Source organism: Ovis canadensis, chromosome Y, assembly GCF_042477335.2.
Source record: "Ovis canadensis isolate MfBH-ARS-UI-01 breed Bighorn chromosome Y, ARS-UI_OviCan_v2, whole genome shotgun sequence".
Classification (NCBI taxonomy): Eukaryota; Metazoa; Chordata; class Mammalia; order Artiodactyla; family Bovidae; genus Ovis; species Ovis canadensis.
Genome location: NC_091271.1, coordinates 8,587,851 through 8,612,377, shown reverse-complemented (window position 1 = coordinate 8,612,377; position 24,527 = coordinate 8,587,851). Strand labels below are relative to the sequence as shown.

At 47.6% G+C, this 24,527-nt stretch overlaps 1 protein-coding gene and 1 pseudogene across 5 annotated transcripts in view; one reads left to right on the top strand and one right to left on the bottom strand.

Moving 5' to 3' along the window:
• The window catches only part of LOC138431428 (protein Shroom2), a 141,138-nt gene that overhangs the window by 75,792 nt on the left and 40,819 nt on the right, over window positions 1-24,527 (top strand). For 4 of the 5 annotated variants that reach the window (XR_011446062.1, XM_069573573.2, XM_069573572.2 and 1 more), the window contains exon 3: window positions 17,641-17,760. Coding sequence is in view for 4 of the 5 variants with exons in the window: in XM_069573573.2 (XP_069429674.1) it covers window positions 17,641-17,760 (120 nt within the window). In the remaining variant the exon portion in view is untranslated. Of the gene's footprint in view, window positions 1-17,428; window positions 17,534-17,640; window positions 17,761-24,527 lie in introns of those variants that run through there. The other variant, XM_069573570.2, reaches the window with a different exon arrangement.
• LOC138929831 (craniofacial development protein 2-like) lies at window positions 13,620-14,897 on the bottom strand (annotated as a pseudogene).

The window sequence follows — 24,527 nt, the reverse complement described above, 5'->3', positions numbered from 1 at the left end:
TTTCTCATGATGTACTCTGCATAGAAGTTAAATAAGCAGGGTGACAATATACAGCCTTGACATACTCCTTTTCCTATTTGAACCAGTCTGTTCTTCCATGTCCAGTTCTAACTGTTGCTTTCTGACCTGCATACAGGTTTCTCCAAGAGGCAGGTCAGGTGGTCTGATATGCCTATCTCTTTCAGAATTTTTCACAGTTTATTATGATCCACACAGTCAAAGGCTTTGGCATAGTCAATAAAGCAGAAATAGATGTTTTTCTGGAACTCTCTTGCTTTTTCCATGATCCAGCGGATGTTGGCAATTTGATCTCTGGTTCCTCTGCCTTTTCTAAAACCAGCTTGAACATCTGGAAGTTCACAGTTCATGTATTGCTGAAGCCTAGCTTGGAGAATTTTGAGCGTTACTTTACTAGCGTGTGAGATGATGCACATTGTAAGGACTTTTAAAACTCCAAACTAAGTTATATTTTTAAGTTAAATTATTTTTTTTTTGTTTGGCTGTGCCAGGTGTTAGCCTCAGCATGTCCCCTGACCAGGAATTGAACCTGGGCCCCCTGCATTGGGAGCATGGAGTCTTAGCCACTAGGTATACCCAGGAAATCCTGTGAGTGCTTTTAAAATTGAGTTCTTAAATCAATAACATGTATCCTTCTCTGCTTGATCACTCAGTCATGTCTGACTCTTTGCCACCCCATGGACTCTAGCCCGCCAGGCTCCTTAGTCCATGGGGTTCTGTAGGTGAGAATACTGCAGTGGGTTGCTGTTCCTTTCTCCAGGATCTTCCCGACCCAGAGATTGAACCCAAGTGTCCTGTGTCTCCTGCATTGGCAGGTAGATTCTTTACCACTGCACCGCCTGGGAAGCCCGTATCCTTCTCTGTCTAATCTCCCTATTCTCATCTGTCTCCATCCCTAGGCAATCACTAATCTGACTTGTATGTCTGAGAAGAGCAGTTTTCTAGTGTTTTATGCCTGAGGCTTCCCTGGTGCCTCAGTCAGGTAAAGAGACCACCTGCAATGCAGGAGACCCAGATTCCATGTAGAACTCCACAGTAGATCACATACTTTTTTTTTTTTTAAGTGATTATAAAGGCACTCTGCAGTGAATTCGTTGACTGAGCCACCAATGCACAAGTAATCCAATGTTGTAGGTTGACCAGATGGCAGCGGCACTTCCTTAACCCTTAAGTACCTAACCACCCCAGGCACCTTAAGAAAAAGGTGGCTTTTCTGATAAAGACTGAGGATAGCTTAGGGTCCTGATGGTGAGAGTGGCCAGTGCAGCTTGGGTTGTTCTGGGAGGTTCTGTGGAAAGCCATGTATGCACCTCAAGGTGAAACAGGCTTTGTGAACAACGTGGGCAGTCTTTTCTGGTTGGTTGGTTTGGTCTTGTTGTTTTTTGTTTTCTTTTGAGGGCGGGGTCTATGCTAGGTCTTCGTTGTTGCACAGGCTTGTCTCTGGTTGTGGGGAGCTGGTGGGGGCGGTGGTCTACTCTGTCCGCAGTGTGTGCGCTGCTCATTGCAGTGGCTTCTGTTGTTTCGGAGCATGGGCTCAGTAGTGGTCATACGTGGGCTTGGTTGCTCCGAGGCCTGGGGCATCTTCCCGGACCAGGGATCGAACGTGCAACCCCTGCATTGCCAGGCGGATGATTCTTCACCACTGGACCACCAGGGCAGTCCCAAAGTGGGAATTGTGGTTGACATACTTCCCTCCCGCTGGTGATGTCTGCTGGGTGTTTGTCTTTCTCGTCCTTGCCTAGAGTGACAAAGCGGAGACATCTGGTTTCTCAGGCCCCACATATCTTGTCATCATTTAGAAGCCAGGGCCCAGAAGGCAGTGCCTTGGGGGACCAGAACCCCAGTCACTGTCTGTCTGCAGCCAAGCTTCTTTCCTGGATGGATGAGAGCCAGCACTGCCTCCCTCCCAGGGTTGTGTTGTCAGGGAACAAAGAAGGGTCACAGGAGCCCCATAGGTGTGCATACGTCCTCCTCTGAGATGCCCAGGCTCATCCTGGCGTCTGCCTGGAGTCAGGACTCGGGGAGCAGGAGGAGCTGCTGGCCTACCTCCTGGGCGCTTTGTTGTTCCCTCTTTCTTAGCCAAGGAACTGCTGCACACAGGGAAGTTCAGGCGGATGTGGGAACATCTCCTGGTCTGTCTTCGGTACACCTGTCTTCCCCGCCCTGGAGATCCTGATGGGCAGGTGTGGGAGGGATATGGGCAGCGGTATTTCCTTGAGGGCTGCCTGTATTTCCCTGAGGGCCCCTGGTATTTCCCTGAGGGCCGCCGGCTGTTTTGCTGGGCGGCCACCAAGGTCATGCCACTGGCTTAAGCAAATGCACTTGGAAAAGGTTAAGACCCGAAACTGGGTCACTTGTGGCATTTTCCAGATTAACAGGGGTGTCCGTAAGCCCCTTGCTGTTGGAGACGCTGATGGAGACGTGCTGAGGAATGGGGAGTTCTCACCAGTGCTGGGTTCAGGCTGTGTCTGCTGGGTGCTGTCAAACATGCATTAAGAACCTCTGCATGCATAGCGCCCGAACCTCATCCACGGTCCTCCGCTCCAGGCAATTGACCATATGTTTAGCTCCCTTTTAGGAATACATGGAATTTCAATCACTGTATGGAAAATTTCTTCTAAGTATCATGCTATAAACTATACCTTGACACTTGGAATGGCTCTTTTGGTCCTTCTGCCACATTTATCTGGTGAATATGAATCTTGTTTACAATGAGCCTCGCCTGCCACTTCATCTTTCGTCTCACTCTCGAGTGGTCCGCCCGCTGCCGTGAGCTGTTTTGCCAGGACCGCACTGTCCATAAGGCAGATTCTTTGTTCCTTTCTGCCTCTTTGCCAGATGCCTTAAAGCCTTCTGTGACTCTGATTCCAGGCTAAGCTCACATTCAGGAGCATATTAACACCCAGGGATGCAGGCTTTTGCTGCAGGTGGTGGTGAGGGTTAGCCAGACGCTGTGGTATAGTGACGCATTTAAAGAAGGCAGGTGTCTGCTCCAATGACAGCATGCACGCCTGCTCGGAGCAGGTTTCCTGCCACACGTGTGGGTTTCTCCACAGCCCTGAGGTGCAGTGAGTTCTGCACTACACCGAGCCGGCGTCGTGTCCGGCCTCCCATCTGCCTCTGGCTCCTCAGAGCTGTCCTGAGCAGGCTGCTCTGTGCGTGGCCCCAGCAGTGGTGAGTGGAGATGCTCCTGAAGCTGCAAGAGGAGAGGGGTGGCTAGGACTGGGCAGGTTGTGTCTCCCCTTCCCCATCCCTCCTCCTCCCACCTCCCTTCTCCTCCTCCCCCTTCCCCCCCTCCCTTCTCCCCCTCCCCTTCCTCCCCTCCCCCTTCTCCCATTCCTCCCCCTTCTCCCATTCCTCCCCCTTCTCCCATTCCTCCCCCTTCTCCCCCTCCTCCCCTTCTTCCCAGCCCCCCTCCCCTCCTCTAGAGCTCTTCCTAGGACAGAAACGCTGTGTGTTCAGGGGGATGTGTATCTTACTAGAGATGCTTCCCTCCCTCTCCCCCTTCTCCCCCTCCCTTCTCCCCCTCCCCTCTTCTCTCTTCTCCCTCTTCTCCCGCCTTCTCCTCCTCCCCCTGTCCCCCTCCCCTCCCTTCTTCCCAGCCCCGCTTCCCTCTTGAGAGCTCTTCCTGGGACAGAAACTTTGTGTGTTCAGGGGTATGTGTTCCTTACTGGATGAATACATTACTGGAGATGCTTCCCTCTTTCTCCCCCTCCCCTCCCCTCCTCTCCCTCCCCCATCTCCCCCCTTCTCCCCTCCCCTCACTTCTCCCCTCCCCCATTCTCTCCCTCCTATTTCTTCCCCCCCACTCTCCCTCCCTTTCCCCCTCCCTTCTCCCCCTCCCCTTCTCTTTCTCCCCCTCCCATCTCCCTTCTCCCCTCCCTGCCCCTCTCCCTTCTCCCTCCCTTCTCCCTCTCCCCTCCCTTCTCCCCCTCCCCTCATCTCCCCTTCCCCTCCTGGAGAGCTCTTCCTGGGGCAGAAACTCTGTGTGTTCAGGGTGTCTGTCTTACCCAGGATGCTTCTGCAGAGTGGTCTGAGAGACATCATTCACATTTTAGGGGAAAAGTTTATCTTTTGAGCGTTTGGGGGCTTATGGCCATTACCCACTATGCTTGCTTGCTTGTTAAAATAGAGTAGACTCACAGGTTTATATTGGGCAGATGTTGTCTCGCTTGGGCTGTTTTTATTACGTTAAATCAGGAGGGTGAAAAAAAACACCACAAAGATCAGACTTGCTGTTATTAAATAAAATGGGGGCGGTGTGTGGAACTCACACAGAACAGAACTGCTTTATTTGGGGAAAGGTTGCTTCTTTTCAGATGTAGATTTAGTGTATGGCTTAAGCAAGTGAATCAGGTGACTGCTTTATTTGGGGAAAGGTTGCTTCTTTTCAGATGTAGATTTAGTGTATGGCTTAAGCAAGTGAATCAGGTGAATTATGTGAGATGTTTCCTACTCTGAGCCAAGAAGAGAGTGGTAAACAGTTAAGATTTGTGTTTCGTTGAAAGGCATGCAAGTGATGTTGATGAAATGTGGTGTGGGAAAGGTGATGGTTTCTGACATCTTAAGGCACGCAGAGAATGTTGCACATATTTTTGTTTGTACCCTCTGGACTCAGCAGCTCTGTTGCTTTATTTAGTTATGTTGTATGTAGTTATGTTGATTTATATTTATAGTTGGTTATGTTAATGGCTGTACCTTTTTTTTACTTATAGTTAGTTAATGGTTGCAGCTTTGAGTGTCTGTGGTATCTTGACCAAAATATCCATTGTAGGGTTGAAATGTAGCCAAGAAAGTTGTGTTGGTACTTTTATAAAAACATTGACTTGAACGAAACTGTGTGTTCAACAACTGGGGATATGCACTATGATTTCTGGTGGTTTGGACAAAGCATTTTTAGTGTTTCTGGTGCTGAGTTGGGCTTCACTGGTGGCTCAGTGGGTAAAGAATCCACCTGCCAATCCAGGGTTCCATCCCTTTGGATCGGGAAGATCCACTCCAGTATTCTTGCCTGGAGAGTCCCATGGACAGAGGAGCCTGGCGGGCTACAGCCCCTGGGGTCGCGACTAATTGAGTGGGACACGACTAATCGAGTAAACAACAGCAACAACAACAGTGCTGGGTGAGATAGCCGCCCCCCCAACCCCCTTTGCAGAAGTTAACAGAAAGACAGCCGAGTCTTTTGGGTCTGTCCGCCTTCTGCCTGTGTTCATTGTGTGGCGTGTCTGTGTGGTCTTTCCTGTAAATACATCCAGAGAACACGACTGGTGGAGACAAGTATGCGCTTGTCCTGGCTAGGGGATAGATAAGGGGTGCCCCGGCTTCACGGGGTGGAACTCTGAAGCTTTGATCCCATGCGGATGCTGCTACTCGGCCGTGGCATTTGGCTTGGCTGCTTTGATGTCTGGTATCAGTTTCAGCCATTGAGGTCGCTTGGGAATTTTTATCTTCACTTCTTTTCTCCTTCTGTATAAAGGCAGAAAATAATGACCTCTTAATCGCCTTTCATCAAGAATGATGTCACCATCCACAGCTCCGTATTGTCAGATCACTGCTTGCGGTGGTCGGTGGGGCGTGGGGTGGGGGTGGGGGGAAACACTCCGCCACTGGACAGACGGCTCTGACGTGTGTTTTTTATTCATTCACATACGTCAGAAGCGCTCCAGCCAGGCCGCCAACGTCATCCCCTTGGTTCCTGCCCTTGGGGGCACTGGCAGCTGAGTGGGTGATGGGCAGGGACCAGGAAAGCTCTGACAAGCGGTAACAGAAGGAGGGAAGGCTGGAAGCCGACCCCCACGTCGAGCTGTTCTCTGAAGGCTGAGCCAGGTTGGAGACACAGATGTGGCCCTATGTCAGCGATGCCAAGGCCTCCTAAAAAGGCTGGCACAGGGGATGCTCAGCAGGGTGGGGGTTAGCCCGGGGCTTGAGCTGTGTATCTCAGACCCCAGCTCACCTCTGAATGGCCAGGAGGCCTTGTGCCAGCGCGGGCAGCCCGCCCAGGGAGCGCACAACAGCTCTCCAGGGGCCTGGGTGTCGCTCCCTGGACACTGGCAGCCGCTGAGGGTTGCGGAGCTAGGGCCCGATCTGCAGAGCTGAGTTGCCGGGACCTTGGAGCGGTGGGGGGCAGAGACAGCTCTGGAGACGGAGAGGCTTGGCCGGGGCAGGAAGGCAGCCTAGCTCGGGGCGGGCTTCAATCAGTGTCTGTTTTGTTCGGTCGCTCAGTCGTGTCTGACTCTTGGTGACCCCAGGGACTGCAGCACGCCAGGCCTCCTTGTCCATCACCAACTCCCGGAGTCTGCTCAAACTCACGTCCAACGAGTCGCTGATGCCATCCAGCCATCTCGTCCTCTGTCGCCCCCTTCTCCTCCCGCCTTCCATCTTCCCCAGTATCAGGGTCTTTTCCAGTGAGTCAGCTCTTCGCATGAGGTGGCCAAAGTATGGGGTTTCAGCTTCAGCATCAGTCCTTCCAATGAATATTCAGGACAGATTTTCCTTAGGATGGACTGGTTGGATCTCCCTGCAGTCCCAGGTACTCTCAAGAGTCTTTTCCTAGTGTCTGTAGGCTGGTGCTTTGGGATGTGTTGGTTTCAAAACACTTAATAACAAGGGTGTGGTTTTGGCTCTCCTCCAGCCTGGAAGCACCATCAGCATCATGCCGATCTCTGTCCCCCTGCGTCTGGAAGCTCCGGGGGCTCCCTGCCTGGTGCTCCTCTCGGTCACCCTAGTACTCAGTGGGAAGCATCTGCAGGACTTTCCCGGCTCTCCTTTATCTGCAAGGACCTCCCCACTACCGTCTACTCCGACTCTTACTTTTAAAATGTCCCCAAGCATCACTTGGGGTTTTATTCCCCAAGAAGTTCCCCATGGCCAGCGTCACCTGCAGCCCGCACACCCTGTGGTTCCCCTGTCACGGTGTCCAGCCGAGGCCCTGCCTCCCCGCTGGCCTCCCAGCCTGCACAGCCTGCACTCTCAGGCCCACCATGCTTGCGGGCCACACGCAGGCTGTGTATTTTCTGAGGCAGCGGCTGCTTTGCTGCATTTGGAAAGGTTAGGAAAATAACCCAGCACTCATGTGATTTTTGTTTATTGCTTTTTTTTGAGAGAAGAATTGTCTGAGGTTGTGAACGTTTCACTCAAAAAAATAATTCCTTTTTAAAAAATGTATTTTCAAGATCTAGATCCATTTTTAATGTTCAGTGGTATCCTAGCATGTTTAATATTTCTGATCTAAACCTCTTATTAAAAAACAAAAAAGATTACCTGCCATATAAAATTATTTTTAATATTGAAGTAAACTGGGATTCCCTTGTGGCTCAGAGGGCAGAGTTTGCCCACAGTGTGGGAGACCTGAGTTTGATCCCTGGGGTGGGGAAGATACCCTGGAGAAGGAAATGGCAACCCACTCCAGGATTCTTGCCTGGAAAATCCCATGGTTGGAAGAGCTCGGCGGGCTACAATTTCTTTTGCAAACTGAGATTAATTTTGGTTCGCACCTGGTAAAAAAGGTTTCAGGGAACCCTCCTTAGGACGGATAATTTGATTTGGAAACTAGACAAGCCAATGTTTTGCTGGTCAACACGGTAGCTTTTCAGAATTTATGTGGAAGGAATATTAGGCCATATTAAAAATGACACTTTGAGGACTTCCCTGGCGGTCTAGTGGTTAAGACTCCGTGCTTCCCATGACAGAGGGCCCAGGTTTGATCCTAGGTCAGGGAACTAGGATCCTGCATGCCACATGATCCCCCCAAAAAAGACATTTTAGAAGAGTGACAGTGGCATGGAGAAATGCTCACCCAGCCTGGCATGCTGCAGAGAGAAAGGCCCCACCAGGTCTGCAGGACTCTGTGAACTATCTACAACAGGGGGGAAGAAATGCAGAGAGATGTTACTCACAGTCATCTTTAGGTTACGGGTTATGCTACTAGTCCATGGAATTCTCCAGGCCAGAATACTGGAGTGGGTAGCCTTTCCTTTCTCCGGAGGATCTTCCCAACCCAGGGATCGAACCCAGATCTCCCGCGTGGCAGGCGGATTCTTAACCAGCTGAGCCACCAGGGAACCTGTTTGTTGTCTTACTGGCCTTCTGATTTTTAAATGTGCTACGTTTTCTACAATACGCGTATTTTTTTTAAAGATTGTCTTAGCCACAATAGCCATTGGAGTACAAAGGATGTCTCTCCCATTTGCTGGGGTGACCAGTCACACTGTTAAGTCTCCGGGTGGGCATGGCTTGGAATCAGCCCCCTTGCATTTCCAGAACTGCTGGAGTTCAGAGCTCCCAGCACTGGGGTGGGGGGTTGGGGCATTAGTACCCCCTGCCCTGGCCGGATTCGGGCTCTTTTCTCCTGAGTATGCCTGCCCTCACACCTTTGGGCATCTCTGGGCTGAGCTATGCCAGCCTCCTCCCTCCTGGAAAGGGGCGTCCTTGCTGGTTTCCCGCAGCCAAGCTGGCATGTGTCCGACTGGGGCCCATGATGGGGGCAGTGGGGGCGGTTGGGGGGGGTGTTCCTTCCATAGCACTCAGGTCCACTCCTGTTTGGTGTCTTCTGGGGCTCCCCATCCCCAAGGGCTCCAGGGCACTTTAGCTGCTGTGTGGGTCTTCCCTACCCACACACATGAGGCAGTTAACCCTGAGCAGGTATCCCTTGTCCCCTCACATTGGGGTGTCTTGTTTTGACGCATCCTGTGGCCAGTGCCTGGTGGCTAAGATGGCAAAAGCACCAGCCTGCAATGCAGGGAGACCTGGGTTTGATCCCCGGGATCGGGAAGATTCTCCCGGAGAAGGAAAATGGCAACCCACTCCAGTGCTCTTGTCTGGAGAAAATCCCATGGACAGAGGAGCATGATAGGCTGACAGTCCATGGGATCACAAAGAGCCAGACATGACTGAGTGACCCCACTGGCTCACTGATGGCCTGTGCACCCCTCATGGCCCCACGCTGGCGGGCTCCTGATGGTTGAAAGCCACACAAGTGTTTATCTTGTGTAGAAAGAAACTCAAGCCTTTTACTGAGATGAGCATCTTGCCTCTACCCCTCCTGTGTTTGTTCCACTTGGGGACTCTAGGTGGCGCCAGAGCAGCGTTTGGTCCCCCGCGCCTTGCTGCCCAGTCTGGTCCCAATGACTGTGATGCCAGAGATCAGCTCTCAGCCAGTCACCCTTGTCTCTCTCATCCAGACAACCCTAGGGGCCACCTCCCTGGTGGTCCAGTGGTTAAAGATCTGCCCTGCAACACAGGAGACGCCGGTTAGAGCCCTGGTTGGGGAACCAGGATCCCATGTGCTGTGCAGCAAGAAAGCCCACATGCCATAACTAGATGGTCCATGTGCCCCACAGGATGCAATGAAGATCCTGGTGTGCCGCAACCAAGACCCGATAAATAAATAAATAAGTAAATTCTTAAAAAAAGGAAAAGAAGAAAAATTTAAAAAACCCTGCTGTTTCAGCCGCCAGAGGGGCTGACAAACCACCTGAAAAGAAAAAGTTGTTCGGTCGTGTCTTACTCTGCAACTGTAAAGTCCATGGAAAATTCTCCAGGCCAGAATACTGGAGTGAGTAGCCTTTCCCTGCTCCAGGGTATCTTCCCAACCCAGGGATGGAAACCAGGTCTCCTTCATTACAGACAGATTCTTTACCAGCTGAGCCACCAGGGAAGCCCAAGAATACTGGAGTGGCTGGGTAGCTAATCCCTTCTCCAGGGGATCTTCCCGACCCAGGAAACTGAACCAGGGTCTCCTGCATTGCAGGTGGATTCTTTACCAGCTGGGCTATCAGGGAGCCTCCCTTGATTCCCAGGTATGTTTACTATGCTCTAGGAAAGTCTGAAGATCTGACAAGAGCAGACACATTTTAGGAAAATTTCACTGTCCCCAGTAGCCCCAGTTCCTTACTTAGAGCTTGTGGGTTCCACCCTTTCCACTGTGCTTTCATTTGTTTTTAAAAGCCATAATTAGTACTGTGACCCTGGCTGTGTCTTCTCAAAGTAGAAACATGTATCAGTGTATAGACATTGTTTAGTCACTCAGTTGGGTTTAACTCTTTGTGACCCCATGGACTGTAGCCCACCAAGCTCTATTCATGGAATTCTCCAGGCAAGAATCCTGGAGTGGGTTGTCATCTCCTCCAGGGGATCTTCCTGACCCAGGAATCAAACCTGCATCTCTTGCATCTCCTTGCATTGGCAGGTTGCCTCTTTACCACTGAGCTACCTGGGAAACCCATGTGTAGACATACTAGGCTGTATTGTGCTTCACAGATGCTGGTGTTTTGTTTGTTTGTTTGTTTTACAAATTAAAAATTATGGCAGCCCTCTCAAGCCATTAGTGCCATGAGTTAGTCTGCTAGTGACAGTTTTCCAACAGTACTTGTTCACTTTGTCTCTTTATGTCTCACATTTTGATAATTCTCACAGTGTTTTGAACTTTTCCACCATTACATTTGTTACAGTCTTTGTGGTCAGTGATCTTTGATTTTACTTGCATTACTGCTAGTACTCTGAAGGCTCAGAGGATGGTTGATGATGCTGCTGCTGCTGCTGCTGCTGCTGCTGCTGCTGCTGCTGCTGCTGCTAAGTCGCTTCAGTCGTGTCCAACTCTGTGAGACCCGGTTGATGGCAGCCCTCTAGGCTCCCCCGTCCCTGGGATTCTCCAGGTAAGAACACTGGAGTGGGTTGCCATTTCCTTCTCCAGCACATGAAAGTGAAAAGTGAAAGTGAAGTTGCTCAGTCGTGTCTGATTCTTCAAGACCTCATGGACTACAGCCCACCAGGCTCCTCTGTCCATGGGATTTTCCAGGCAAGAGTACTGAAGTGGGGTGCTACAGAGGATAGTTAGAATTTTTTTAATTAAAAATAAGGTCTGTACATTGTTTTCATAAACATGCTGTTGCTCCAGTGTAGCACTCTTGCCTGGAAAATCCCATGGACGGAGGAGCCTGGTGGGCTTCAGTCCATGGGGTCTCGAAGAGTCAGACACGACTGAGCAACTTCTCTCACTTTTCACTTTCATGCACTGCAGAAGGAAATGGCAACCCACTCCAGTGTTCTTGCCTGGAGAATCCCAGGGACGGGGGAGCCTGGTGGGCTGCTGTCTACCGGGTTGCACAGAGTTGGACACGACTGAAACGACTTAGCAGCAGCAGCAGCAACAGTGTAAACACAATGTTTATATGCACTGGGAAACCAAAGCATTCATGTGGCTAACGATATCTCTCTGAGGTCTGCCTATATTATCTTTTAAAATAGGATGAGAAACATTTACTCCTCTCAGGGTGCAGGACTGCCCCAGTAAAACCGGCTCCTTTCCCACTCTTTCCTGTTACAGAGTTGCAATAATTTGCCATAAATTGTGAGGCCTTTCCTTTTCCTAGCCTCTCTTTCCTTTGCCTGCAGTCTGTCTAGTTTTCTCCCTTTGTTAATTACCTGTGAAAGAAGATGAAAGAAGTTCTGGATGTTATAGCACAGAAAAAGCCATCTGAAAATGAAATTCACGTGGCCAGAAGCTTCCTTACAAGGATCTTGAGAAACTCTATGAGGTACATTACAATCGCTTTACTCCCGAGGTGGGATGGATTCATCCGTTTTATGCTTCAGTTTGTGGGCGGTTGTCATCAAGTCAATACCTTGCACACTTTTGCCACCCATGGGTCTTTTTTGTTTGTTTGTTTCCTTGTTAATTATCAGAGTCATCAGAAGATTTGTGTTGTAAATAGCTTTCTGGTTTTTCATTACTATTTGTTATTGCATGAGTCTTTACTGTTCTTGCCTATTGGAAAGAATGTTTGACATCCGTCAGGTGCTCAGAGGCTCAGTTGTGCCCTTCAGCTCTGATCTGGAGTTGCCCATGGCGAGGCTAGGCCCGTCCTGAATTGCAGGAGCAGGAGAGGCAAGTGCGCACCGTGTCCTCACGCAGCAGCTCGCCCTGGAGGCTCTGTGACGTTCATCAGCAGCTGCATGGGTTTCCGACACCTGGGCAGATGTGGTCAAACCCTAATAAGCTGTCACAGATGGTGGTGATGACGGCGGGGGCAGGGAAGGCGCCTGTGACATTCAGAAGCCCTGGCAGGAATGGACCAGAGCCTGCTGGTCTAGGGCATGGTGATGCCCACTGTGGAGAACCCTTAGATGACTTCAGACACTCTGACAGGCTCAGGGCAGTACATGTCCACTGACCCCCTTTATGGCTTCCCTGGTGGCCCAGATGGCAAAGAATCTGATTGCAATGCCAGAGACCCGGCTTTGATCCCTGGATCGAGAAGATTCCCTGGAGAAGGGAATGGCAACCCACTCCAGTATTCTTACCAGGATAATCTCATGGACAGAGAGGAAGCTGGTGGGCTACAGTCCATGGGTTTGCAAAGAGTCAAATATGACTGAGTGACTAACACAGACACACACATACACACACACACACACCAGTCCCATGGACAGAGGAGCCTAGCACGCTATAGTCCATGGGTTTGCAAAGATTTGGATAAGACTGAGTCACACACACACACACACACAGAGGCCCCACTGAACTCTTACAGGCTCAGAGCAATACGTGTCCACTGGTCTCTGTTAGGGCTTCCCTCGGGACTCAGATGGTAAACAATCTGCCTACAATGCAAGATACTCGGGTTCCATCCCTGGGTCGGGAAGATTCCCTGGAGAAGGGAATGGCAACCCACTGCAGTATTCTTGTCAGGAGAATCCCATGGACAGAGGAGACTGGCGGGCTACAGTGCACGGGGTTGCGAAGAGTTGGATACCACTGAATGACTAACACAGACACACACGCACACCTACACACAGACACACACACACTTGCCACTAACTACAGGATAGCCATGTTTGCTTGAGTGAGTGGATACATAAATGCACCCAATCTTGTGACCTTTTCCAGTCCTGTGACCACTGCTGAGTTTTCCAAACTTGCTGGCATACTGAGTGCAGCACTGTCACAGCATCATCTTTCAGGATTTGAAACAGCTCAACTGGAATTCCATCACCTCCACTAGCTTTATTCATAGTGATGCTTTTGAAGGCCCACTTGACTTCACATTCCAGGATGTCTGGCTCTAGATTAGTGATCACATCATGATTATCTGGGTCATGAAGATCTTTCTTGTACAGTTGTTCCGTGTATTCTTGCCACCTCTTCTTAATATCTTCTGCTTCTATTAGGTCCAGACCATTTCTGTCCTTTATCGAGTCCATCTTTGCATGAAATGTTCCCTTGCTATCTCTAATTTTCTTGAAGAGATCTCTAGTCTTTCCCATTCAGTTCTTTTCCTCTATTTCCTTGCTCTGATCACTGAAGAAGGCTTTCTTATCTCTTCTTGCTATGCTTTGGAACTCTGCATTCAGATGCTTATTTCTTTCCTTTTCTCCTTTGCTTTTCGCCTCTCTTCTTTTCACAGCTATTTATAAGGCCTCCCCAGACAGCCATTTTGCTTCTTTGCATTTCTTTTCCATGGGGATGGTCTTGATCTTTGTATCCTGTACAGTGTCATGAACCTCATTCCATAGTTCACCAGGCACTCTATCAGATCTAGCCCCTTAAATCTATTTCACACTTCCACTGTATAATCATAAGGGGTTTGATTTAGGTCATACCTGAATACTCTAGTGGTTTTCCCTACTTTTTTCAATTTGAGCCTGACTTTGGTAATAAAGAGTTCATGATCTGAGCCACAGTCAGCTCCTGGTTTTATTTTTATTGACTGTATTGAGCTTCTCCATCTTTGGCTGCATAGAATATAATCAGTCTGATTTCGGTGTTGACCATCTGGTGATGTACATGTGTAGAGTCTTCTCTTGTGTTGTTGGAAGAGAGTATTTGCTATGACCAGTGCATTTTCTTGGCAAAACTCTATTACCTTTGCCCTGCTTCATTCCGCCATTCAAGGCCAAATTTGCCTGTTACTCCAGGTGTTTCTTGACTTCCTACTTTTGCATTCCAGTCCTCTATAATGAAAAGGACATCTTTTTTGGGTGTTAGTTCTAAAAGGTCTTGTAGGTCTTCATAAAACCGTTCAACTTCAGCTTCTCAGTGTTACTGGTTGGGGCATAGACTTGGATAACTGATATTGAATGGTTTGCCTTGGAGATGAACAGAGATCATTCTGTCATTTTTGAGATTGCATCCAAGTACTGCATTTCAGACTCTTTTGTTGACCATGATGGCTACTCCATTTCTTCTGAGGGATTCCTGCCCGAAGTAGTAGATATAATGGTCATCTGAGTTAAATTCACCCATTCCAGTCCATTTTAGTTCGCTGATTTCTAGAATGTCGACGTGCACCCTTGCCATCTCTTGTTTGAGCACTTCCAATTTGCCTTGGTTCATGGACCTGACATTCCAGGTTCCTATGCAATACTGCTCTTTACAGCATCGGATCTTGCTTCTATCACCAGTCACATCCACAACTGGGTATTGTTTTTGCTTTGGCTTCATCCTTTCATTCTTTCTGGAATTATTTCTCCACTGAACTCCAGTAGCATACTGGGCACCTAATGACTTGGGGAGTTCCTCTTTTGGTATCCTATCATTTTGCCTTTCCATACTGTTCATGGGGTTCTCAAGGCAAGAATACTGAAGTGGCTTGCCATTCCCTTCTCCAGTGGACCACATTCTGTCAGACCTCTCCACCATGACCCGCCCGTCTTGGGTTGCCCCGCGGGCATGGCTTAGTTTCATTGAGTTTGACAAGGCTGTGGTCCTAGTGGATTAGATTGACTAGTTTTCTGTGAGTATGGTTTCAGTGTGTCTGCCCTATGATGCCCTCTTGCAACACCCACCATCTTACTTGGGTTTCTCTTACCTTGGGCATGGGGTATCTCTTCACGGCTGCTCCAGCAAAGCACAACCATTGCTCTTTACCTTGGACGAGGGGCATCTCCTTACTGCCGCCGTTCCATTGAAATGAGGAATGAAGCAGGGCAAGGCTAATAGAGTTTTGCCAAGAAAATGCACTGGTCATAGCAAACACCCTCTTCCAACAACACAAGAGAAGACTCTGCACATGGACATCACCAGATGGTCAACACCGAAATCAGATTGAATATATTCTTTGCCGCCAGAGATGGAGAAGCTCGATACAGTCAACAAAAACAAGACCAGGAGCTGACTGTGGCTCAGATCATGAACTCTTTGTTACCAAAGTCAGGCTCAAATTGAAAAAAGTAGGGAAAACCACTAGAGTATTCAGGTATGACCTAAATCAAACCCCTTATGATTATACAGTGGAAGTGTGAAATAGATTTAAGGGGCTAGATCTGATAGATGGAGTGCCTGATGAACTATGAACAGAGGTTCGTGACATTGTACAGGAGACAGGGATCAAGACCATCCCCATGGAAAAGAAATGCAAAGAAGCAAAATGGCTGTCTGGGGAGGCCTTACTAATAGCTGTAAAAAGAAGAGAAGCAAAAAGCAAAGGAGAAAAGAAAAGATATAAGCATCTGAATGCAGAGTTCCAAAGCATAGCAAGAAGAGATAAGAAAGCCTTCAGTGATCAGAGCAAAGAAATAGATAAAAATAACAAAATGGGAAAGACTAGAGATCTCCTCAAGAAAATTAGAGATAGCAAGGGAACATTTCATGCAAAGATGGGCTTGATAAAGGACAGAAATGGTCTGGACCTAACAGAAGCAGAAGGTATTAAGAAGAGGTGGCAAGAATACACAGAAGAACTGTACAGAAAAGATCTTTAAAACCCAGATAATCACAATGGTGTGATCACTCATCTAGAGCCAGATATCCTGGAATGTGCAGTCAAGTGGGCCTTAGAAAGCATCACTATGAACAGAGCTAGTGGAGGTGATGGAATTCCAGTTGAGCTATTTCAAATCCTGAAAGATGATGCTGTGAAAGTGCTGCACTCAGTATTCCAGCAAGTTTGGAAAACTCAGCGGTGGCCACAGGACTGGAAAAGGTCAGTTTTCATTCCAATCCCAAAGAAAGGCAATGCAAAAGAATGTTCAAACTACCGTGCAATGCACTCATCTCACATGCTAGTAAGGTAATGCTCAAAATTCTCCAAGCTAGGCTTTAGCAATACGTGAACCGTGAACTTCCTGATGTTCAAGCTGGTTTTAGAAAAGGCAGAGGAACAAGAGATCAAATTGCCAACATCCACTGGGTCATGGAAAAAGCAAGAGAGTTCTAGAAAAACATCTATTTCTGCTTTATTGACTGTACCAAAGCCTTTGACTGTGTAGATCACAATAAACTGTGGAAAATTCTGAAAGAGATGGGAATACCAGACCACCTAACCTACCTCTTGAGAAACGTGTCTGCAGATTAGAAAGCAACAGTTAGAACTGGACATGGAAGAACAGACTGGTTCCAAATAGGAAAAGGACTAAGTCAAGGCTGTATATTGTCACTCTGCTTTTTTAACTCCTATGCAGAGTACTTCATGAGAAATTCTGGACTGGAAGAAACGGAAGCTGGAATCAAGATTGCCGGGAGAAATATCAATAACCTCAGATATGCAGATGACCCCACCCTTACGGCAGAAAGTGAAGAGGAACTAAAAAGCCTCTTGATGAAAGTGAAAGAGGAGAGTGAAAAGTTGGCTTAAAGCTCAACATTCAGAAAATGAAGATCATGACATCCCGTCCCATCACTTCATGCGAAATAAATGGGGAAACAGTGGAAACAGTGTCAGACTTTATTTTGGGGGGCTCCAAAATCACTGCAGATGGTGACTGCAGCCATGAAATTAAAAGACACTTACTCCTTGGAAGAAAAGTTATAACTAACCTAGATAGCATATTCAAAAGCAGAGACATTACTTTGCCGACTAAGGTCCGTCTAGTCAAGGCTATGGTTTTTCCAGTGGTCATGCATGAATGTGACAGTTGGACTGTGAAGAAGGCTGAGCACCGAAGAATGGATGCTTTTGAACTGTGGTGTTGGAGAAGACTCTTGAGAGTCCCTTCGACAGCAAGCTGATCCAACCAGTCCATTCTGAAGGAGATCAGCCCTGAGATTTCTTTGGAAGGAATGATGCTAAAGCTGAAACTCCAGTACTTTCGCCACCTCATGCGAAGAGTTGACTCATTGGGAAAAAACTCTGATGCTGGGAAGGATGAGGGGCAGGAGGAGAAGGGGACAACAGAGGATGAGATGGCTGGATGGCATCACGGACTCGATGAACGTGAGTCTAAGTGAACTCCCGGAGCTGGTGATGGACAGGGAGGCCTGGCGTGCTGCAATTCATGGGGTCGCAAAGAGTCAGACATGACTGAGCGACTGAACTGAACTGAACTTCATTCTTTCTGGTGTTATTTCTCCACTGATCTCCAGTAGTATATTGGGCACCTGATGACCTGGGGAGTTCCTCTTTTGGTATCCTATTAATTTGCCTTTTCATACTGTTCATGGGGTTCTCAAGGCAAGAATACTGAAGTGGCTTGCCATTCCCTTATCCAGTGGACCAGTGCTCAGATCAGTTCTCCAGTAATGAACCTGTACCAGGAGTGCTGGTACCCAGATGTTGAAGGGGAAGCGCACGATCGTGATGCCGTAAGTCACGCGAATGGTTGCCGCCTCTCAGTCCTTTCTTGGCACGAATCGGTCCTCGGTGTGATATCCCTGAGTCGCCTGCATCCCTTTTTTTTTTTTATCCCCAGGAGGAATGAGCTGAATTGGAGGCCACACTCCTGGCATGACATCAAGTTCTCTGACAGCCAGTCCGAGCCAGCTGCACCTCTGTTTCCCTGCCCCTCTCGGCCGAGCCGGTATCACGCCAGGTAGGTGCACCTTTTGCCTTCTCCCCCGCCTCCCCCAGGGGCTGGGGAGCTGCTTTCGCTTTCTGCCACACCGCTGACAGCCCTGCCTTGTCGTCACCATGCATTCCTTTCTTTTCCTTCGTGTTGTGGTGTAGTTCATTTATGGTAGTCTTCATTTCAGCTCTGCAGCATAGCGAGTCCCAATTTTTCAAGCTGCTACTGCCATCTAACAGGCTTCCCAGGTAGCTCAGCTGGGGAAAGGATCCTCCTTGCGATGCAGGAGACCCCGGTTCAATTCCTGGGTTCGGAAGTTCCCCTGGAGAAGGGATAGGCTACCCACTCCAGTGTTCTTGGAATGCAGGAGACCCTGGTTCAATTCCTGGGTCAGGAAGTTCCCCTGGAGAAGGAATAGGCTACCCACTCCAGTATTCTTGGAATGCAGGAGACCCTGGTTCAATTCCTGGGTCGGGAAGTTCCCCTGGAGAAGGGATAGGCTACCCACTCCAGTGTTCTTGGGTTTCCATGGTAGCTCAGCTGGTAAAGGATCCACCTGCAAGGTGGGAGACCTGGGTTCGATCCCTGGCTTGGGAAGATCCCCTGGAGGAGGGCATGGCAACCCACTCCAGTATTCTGGCCTGAAGAATCCGCATGGACAGAGGACGCTGGCAGGCTACCATCCATAGGGTCGCAGAGAGTTGGCCACGACTGAGCGACTAAGCGCAGCACACACGTACTCCATGGAAAGTTATTGTAAAATATTGGCTGTGTTCCCTGTGCCAGACAGTACATCCTTGCAGCATATTTATGTCATCGTTTGTACTTGACTGCCCTACCTCTGTCCTGCCCCTCCCCCTTCCCTTCCCCCACTGCCAATCACTAGTTCGCCTGTGTGTCTGTAAGTCTGCTTCTGTTCTATCTCTTTGTTGTTGTTGCTGCTGTTTTTGATTCCACATATAAGTGACATTATGCAGAATTTGTTTTTCTCTGCCTTAGTTCATCAAACACAATGCCTTCCAGGCCCGTCCTTGTTAATACGAATGGCAACATTTCATTCTTTTTAATGGCTGAGTAGTATCCCATTGTCTGTGCATGTGTGTATGATATATACACCGTCTTCTTTAATCTACTCATCTGTCGATGGACTTCAAGGTTACTTCCATATCTTGAGCACTGTAAATAATGCTGCTATGAACAATGGGGTGCATGTTATCTTTTCGAATTAATGTTCTCATTTGGGGAGGGATTTATATATCAAGGAGTGGAATTGCTGTATCCTATGGTAGTTCTCTTTTAGCTTTCTAGGCGCTTGCATGCTGTTTTCCAGTAGTGAACAAGGGTTCCCTTTTCTCTGTGTCCTCACCAGCTTTTGTTATTTGCTGTCTCGTTGATGACAGACCTTCTGACAGGTGTGAGGGTGATACTTCATTGTGGTTTTGGTTTGCATTTCTCTGATTACCGATGCTGAGCAGCTTTTCACCTGCCATCTGTATGTCTCCTTTGGGAAAATGTCTGTTCAGGTCTTCTAACCATTATTTATTTATTTTTAAACATAAATTTATTTATTTTAATTGGAGTCTAATTACTTTACAATATTGTATTGGTTTTGCCATACATCAACATGAATCTGCCACGGGTGTACACGTGTTCCCTATCATGAACCTCCCTCCTACCTCCCTCCCCATACCATCCCTCTGGATCATCCCAGTGCACCAGCCCTGAGCATCCTGTCCTGGACTGGTGATTTGTTTCACATATGATATTATACACATTTCAATGCCATTCTCCGGATCATCCCATCCATTATTTATTAATGTATCTTTGGGCCATATCCGTCATGTGGGATCTTAGTTCCTCAAGTGGGGATAGAAGTCTCCACCCCTGCAGGGGAAGGGCAGAGTCATAACCACTGGACTGCCCGGGGAGTCCCTTCTGCCTATTTTTCAATCAGGTCTTTATTTTCCAGATAGAGTTGGATCTGTTTATTTTTTACACTTTAACCCCTCATTAGTTGTGTCATTGGCAAATATTTTCTCCCATTCAGTAGGTTGTCTTTTCATTTTGTTGATGGTTTCCTTTCCTCTGGAAAAACCTTTCATTTTAACTAGGTCCCGTTTGTGTATTTTTGCATTTCTTTACTTTGCCATAGGAGGCAGATCCCCAAAACTACTGCTAGAATTTATGTCAAAGAGTGTTCCACCTATGTTTTCCTCTGGGAGTTTCATGGTTTCTGGTCTTAAATTTAAATCCTTAATCCATTTCGAGATTTTTTTTTTTAATACTGTGTTAGAGAATGCTCTAGTTCCATGCTTTTGCATGTAGCTATCCAGTTTTCCCAGCATGACTTATTGAAGAGGCTGTCTGTTCCCCACTGTATGTCCTTGCCTCCTTTGTCATAGACTAGTTGATGATAAGCACGTGGGTTTATTTCAGGGCTCTCTATTCTGTTTCCTGACCTACGTGTCTGTTTTTGTGCCACTGCCATACTATTTTGAAGACCATAGCTTTGTAGTGTAGTCTGATACCTCCATCTCTCTTCTTTCTCAGGATTGTTTTGGCTCTTCAGGGTCTTTGATGTTACTATGCAAATTTTTAAATTGATTTGTTCTAGTTTTGTGAAAAATGCTGTTGGTATTTTGATAGGGATAGCTTTGAATCTGTAGATTGCTTTGAGCAGTATGGTGATTTTAACAGTATTCTTCCAGTCCATGGTTTATATTTCCATTCTGTGTATGGCATTTTCAGTTTCTTTCATCAGTGTCTTACAGTTTTCTGACTATAGGTCTTTTACCTTCTTGGTTAGATTTTTCCTAGGTGTGTATTATTGTTGTTATTTTTGTCCACACTGGGGGACACATGGGATCTTGATTTCCCAACCAGGGAAACCCACACCCCCCACAGTGTAAGCTAGGACTCCTAAGCTCTGGACCGCCATGGACCATCAGTAAAGTCTGACTTTACTGATTTTTGGGGTCCTTTTGTTTCTTGAATCTGACTAAAGGTTTGTCAATTTGGTTCATCTTTTCAAAAATCAGGTTTTAGTTTGATCTTTCTTAGTGTTTTTGAGTCTATATTTCATTTATTTCTGCTCTAATGTTCATGATTTCTTTCCTTCTACTAACTTTGGAGTTTGTGTGTTCCTTTTTCTAGTCCCTCTACATATAGGGTTAGCGCATTTGAGGCTGTTTGTTTCCTAAGATAAACTTGCATTGCTGTAAGCTTCTCTCTTAGAACTGCTTTCTCTGCATCCTGTAGGTCGTGCCTTGTTTTATTTTGTATGGTGCCTTTCTTGACTTCAGAATGATGTTCCTTTTCTGATGAGAAAAGTCTATGGATGCATCACTACTGGAACGATTCTAACTTTGAGTAGGCAGATGTATAATACTTGAAAACAAAACACCAGGAGAAAGGATGGGCAAGCGTGCTTTCTCATTTATGTTGTCTAATTGATAAATCAGTTTTGGCCGAATCCCTTTGAGCCAGCTGAGTGGGATGGCTGTGCCACTCTTCTTTAGAGATGTTTGTGTGCAGGTTAGAAGGCAGGCGTCGCTTATGTGTTGAGCAAGTGTGTTTTGCTAAAGCTCCCCAGGGGATTCTGTGCTACACCAGCACCCTCTCTCCCAGGTTGCTATGTGGAGGTACAGGGGAAACCAGGGGCCTTCAAGCCCATGTGCCAGGCTTGGGACCAACCTTGGCCTGGTGGCTTCTTGGTGACTGTGAGACAGATGGCCTGAGAATTGTGAGTTGGTAGAGTTGGGAGGGCTGGTCCACGTGGCTTATCTGGGGCCCACATTTCAGGGTCGGAAGGGCAAATGCCACCCCCAGACAGCACCATGGGGGTGTTGGCTTGGAGAACACCAAGCTGGGAGCTGACCAGTCACCTCGGTTAGTGGCCAGCGTCCTCACTAGTCTGTTAGAAAGACAATGGTAACGGCCAGTAGTGTGCCTCTTTGGGGTGTGTGCACAAGTGCCTGTGTGAGTGTATACGTGTATTTGTATATGTATGTGAGTGTGGATGCACGTGTGTGCGTATGCATGATATGCATGACTGGGTGTGTCTGTGTGTGTATTCAGAGCTGACATAACTATCTCAAAGTCAGTTTTTGACTATTACTAAATGCCTGCTGTAAAGGAAAATGTATCTTAAATCGAATATTCCTGGGACTTCCCTGGTGGTCCAGTGGCTAGGATTCCGAGCTTCAAGGCCCCCAGGTTCGATTCCTGGTCAGGGAACTAGATCCCACATGTCGCAACTAAGTCTTGGCATGGCGCAGCTAAGGAGCCCATGGGCTACCACTAAGACATGGCCCAGGAAAATAAATAAGTACAATATTACTTATTTACGGCCGTAGGACATGGTAGTGTTTGGAGTCCAGAGTACTTTGGAAAAAACCAGGTTATCATCCCAGTGGTAACACTGAAGTGAAAAAGTGGGCCTCAGAGTGCATTATGACAGTGACTTCATGTAATAAGATCTCCATGAAGCCCACTTGGCTGTTTTTGACTTAAGACACCCATGTGCCCTGCGGAAACCACGCTGAGCTTTATTTCTGTCTGCTTGGACTTAGAATCTCCCAGAAAAATCCACTCAGGAATGTGGGAGATAGGATGGAGAGAAACATACTCTGTTTCTAGGAGGGGACCTGCTCTGTCCTCCAAGGACACTGTGTGGAGCCCAGTTTCATTGCACCTACCCTCCCATCACGTGACTTAGCCAGCTCACACTCTTGTGTCACACACTTGCAAGGTCACACACTTTTCCTTTTTATTGTTCTTCCTCTCAAAGCTCAAGTAGATACAGTTCCCTGCCCCAACTTGAAGCATGAATGTTCCAGCTTTGTTGAGTTTTAATTAAAGCACTTTATATGCCTGGATAAATAGTTTTACCATTGAGACCTTAAGTGTGCAATACTGTCCTATCAAAAAAAAAAAAAAAGAAGTGTATACCTTAGTCTTAAAATACTAAAAAAATGCTAATCATCATCTGAGCTTTCAGTGAGTGGCAGTCCTTTTGCAGTAGTAACATGAATGATCACATGTCACCATGAGAAATAATGAAAAAATTCTGAAATACTGCAATAACTTAAAAAATGTGGCAGAGTGAACAGTGTTGGGGAAAATGGCACCTATAGGCTTGCTTGATTCAGAATTGCTACAAATCTTCAATTTGGGTGGCAGGGAGGAAGCAGTATCAGCAAAGTGCAGTAAAATGAGGAATGCCTGTAATTTAATATTTGGGTTTTGCAAATATAATCTTATCTCTGAACTTGCATTTTTAAGGTGAAGATCCTTCTCTTTTGGTGGTCTTCCTCATGCTAGCAGTGCATAGCATGAATTATTTCATGCACTAAACTAAAGGCTCATGAACTCGTTCCGCAAGGGGCCAGATAACACTTTCTAGCTGGTGGGCAGGTGTCTTTGGCAGTTGCTCAACTCTGGGTTTGGAGCCCTGCACACAGCCATGACCGTGTTCCCCTCAAAGTCTATATTTATGAGCACTGAAATTTGAATTTCAGATCGTTTTTATGGATCATGTGGTACTATTTGAATTCTGCCTTCTCCCCCAACTAGGAAACCTAAAAGCCATCCTTAGCTTTGTGGGCTGCAGTTTGCTATCCAGGATACTTCTGCACGCTGCGGACTTCCGCTCAGCCTGTGGGTATGGTCTCCAGGAATGTACTGCAGCATTGAAGTTTTTCTTTTTGGGAAAAGGCATCCAGTGGATAGGACTCCGACCCTTTCAGCCTGCCTTGGAAAAGCTGCTCTTTGAAATGTGAAAAGTTAGATGCGGTGTGCTCACCTTCCCTGGGCTTCACCCTGGTGACTCAGGTGGTAAAGAATCCACCTGTGAATGCAGGAGATGCAGGTTCGATCCCTGGGTCCGGAAGATCCCCCCGGAGAAGGAAATGGCAACCCACTCTGGTATCCTTGCCTGGAGAATCCCATGAACAGAGGAGCCTGGCAGGCTACAGTCCATGGGGGTTGCAAAGACTGGGACACAGTTGCGCATACTCATATTCACCTTCCACTCCAGGGATCTCCATGGGGGAAGAGTATTTAGTGCAGGTGATGTCTGCACAGGGCAACTGCACCCATGTGCACCCTCTCCTCTTACCTTTCCCTACATATCAGATCAGATCAGGTCACTCAGTCATGTCCAACTCTTTGCAACACCATGAATTGCAGCATGCCAGGACTCCCTGTCCATCACCATCTCCTGGAGTTCACTCAATCTCATGTCCATCGAGTCAGTGATTCCATCCAGCCATCTCATCCTCCATCGTCCCCTTTTCCTCCTGCCCCTAATCCCTCCCATTATCAGAGTCTTTTCCAATGAGTTAACTCTTCCCATGAGGTGGCCAAAGTACTGGAATTTCAGCTTTAGCATCATTCCTTCCAAAGAACACCCAGGACTGATCTTCAGAATGGACTGGTTGGATCTCCTTGCAGTCCAAGGGACTCTTAAGAGCCTTCTCCAACACCACAGTTCAAAAGCATCCATTCTTTGGCACTCAGCTTTCTGCACAGTCGAACCCTCACATCCATACATGACCACTGGAAAAACCATAGCCTTGACTAGATGGACCTTTGTTGGCAAAGTAATATCTCTGCTTTTCAATATGCTGTCTAGGTCGGTCATAAATTTTCTTCCAAGGAGTAAGCATCTTTTAATTTCATGGCTGCAGAAACCATCTGCAGTGATTTTGGAGCCCCCCAAAAATAAAGTCTGATACTGTTTCTACTGTTTCCCCATCTTATTTGCCATGAAGTGATGAGACCAGATGCCATGA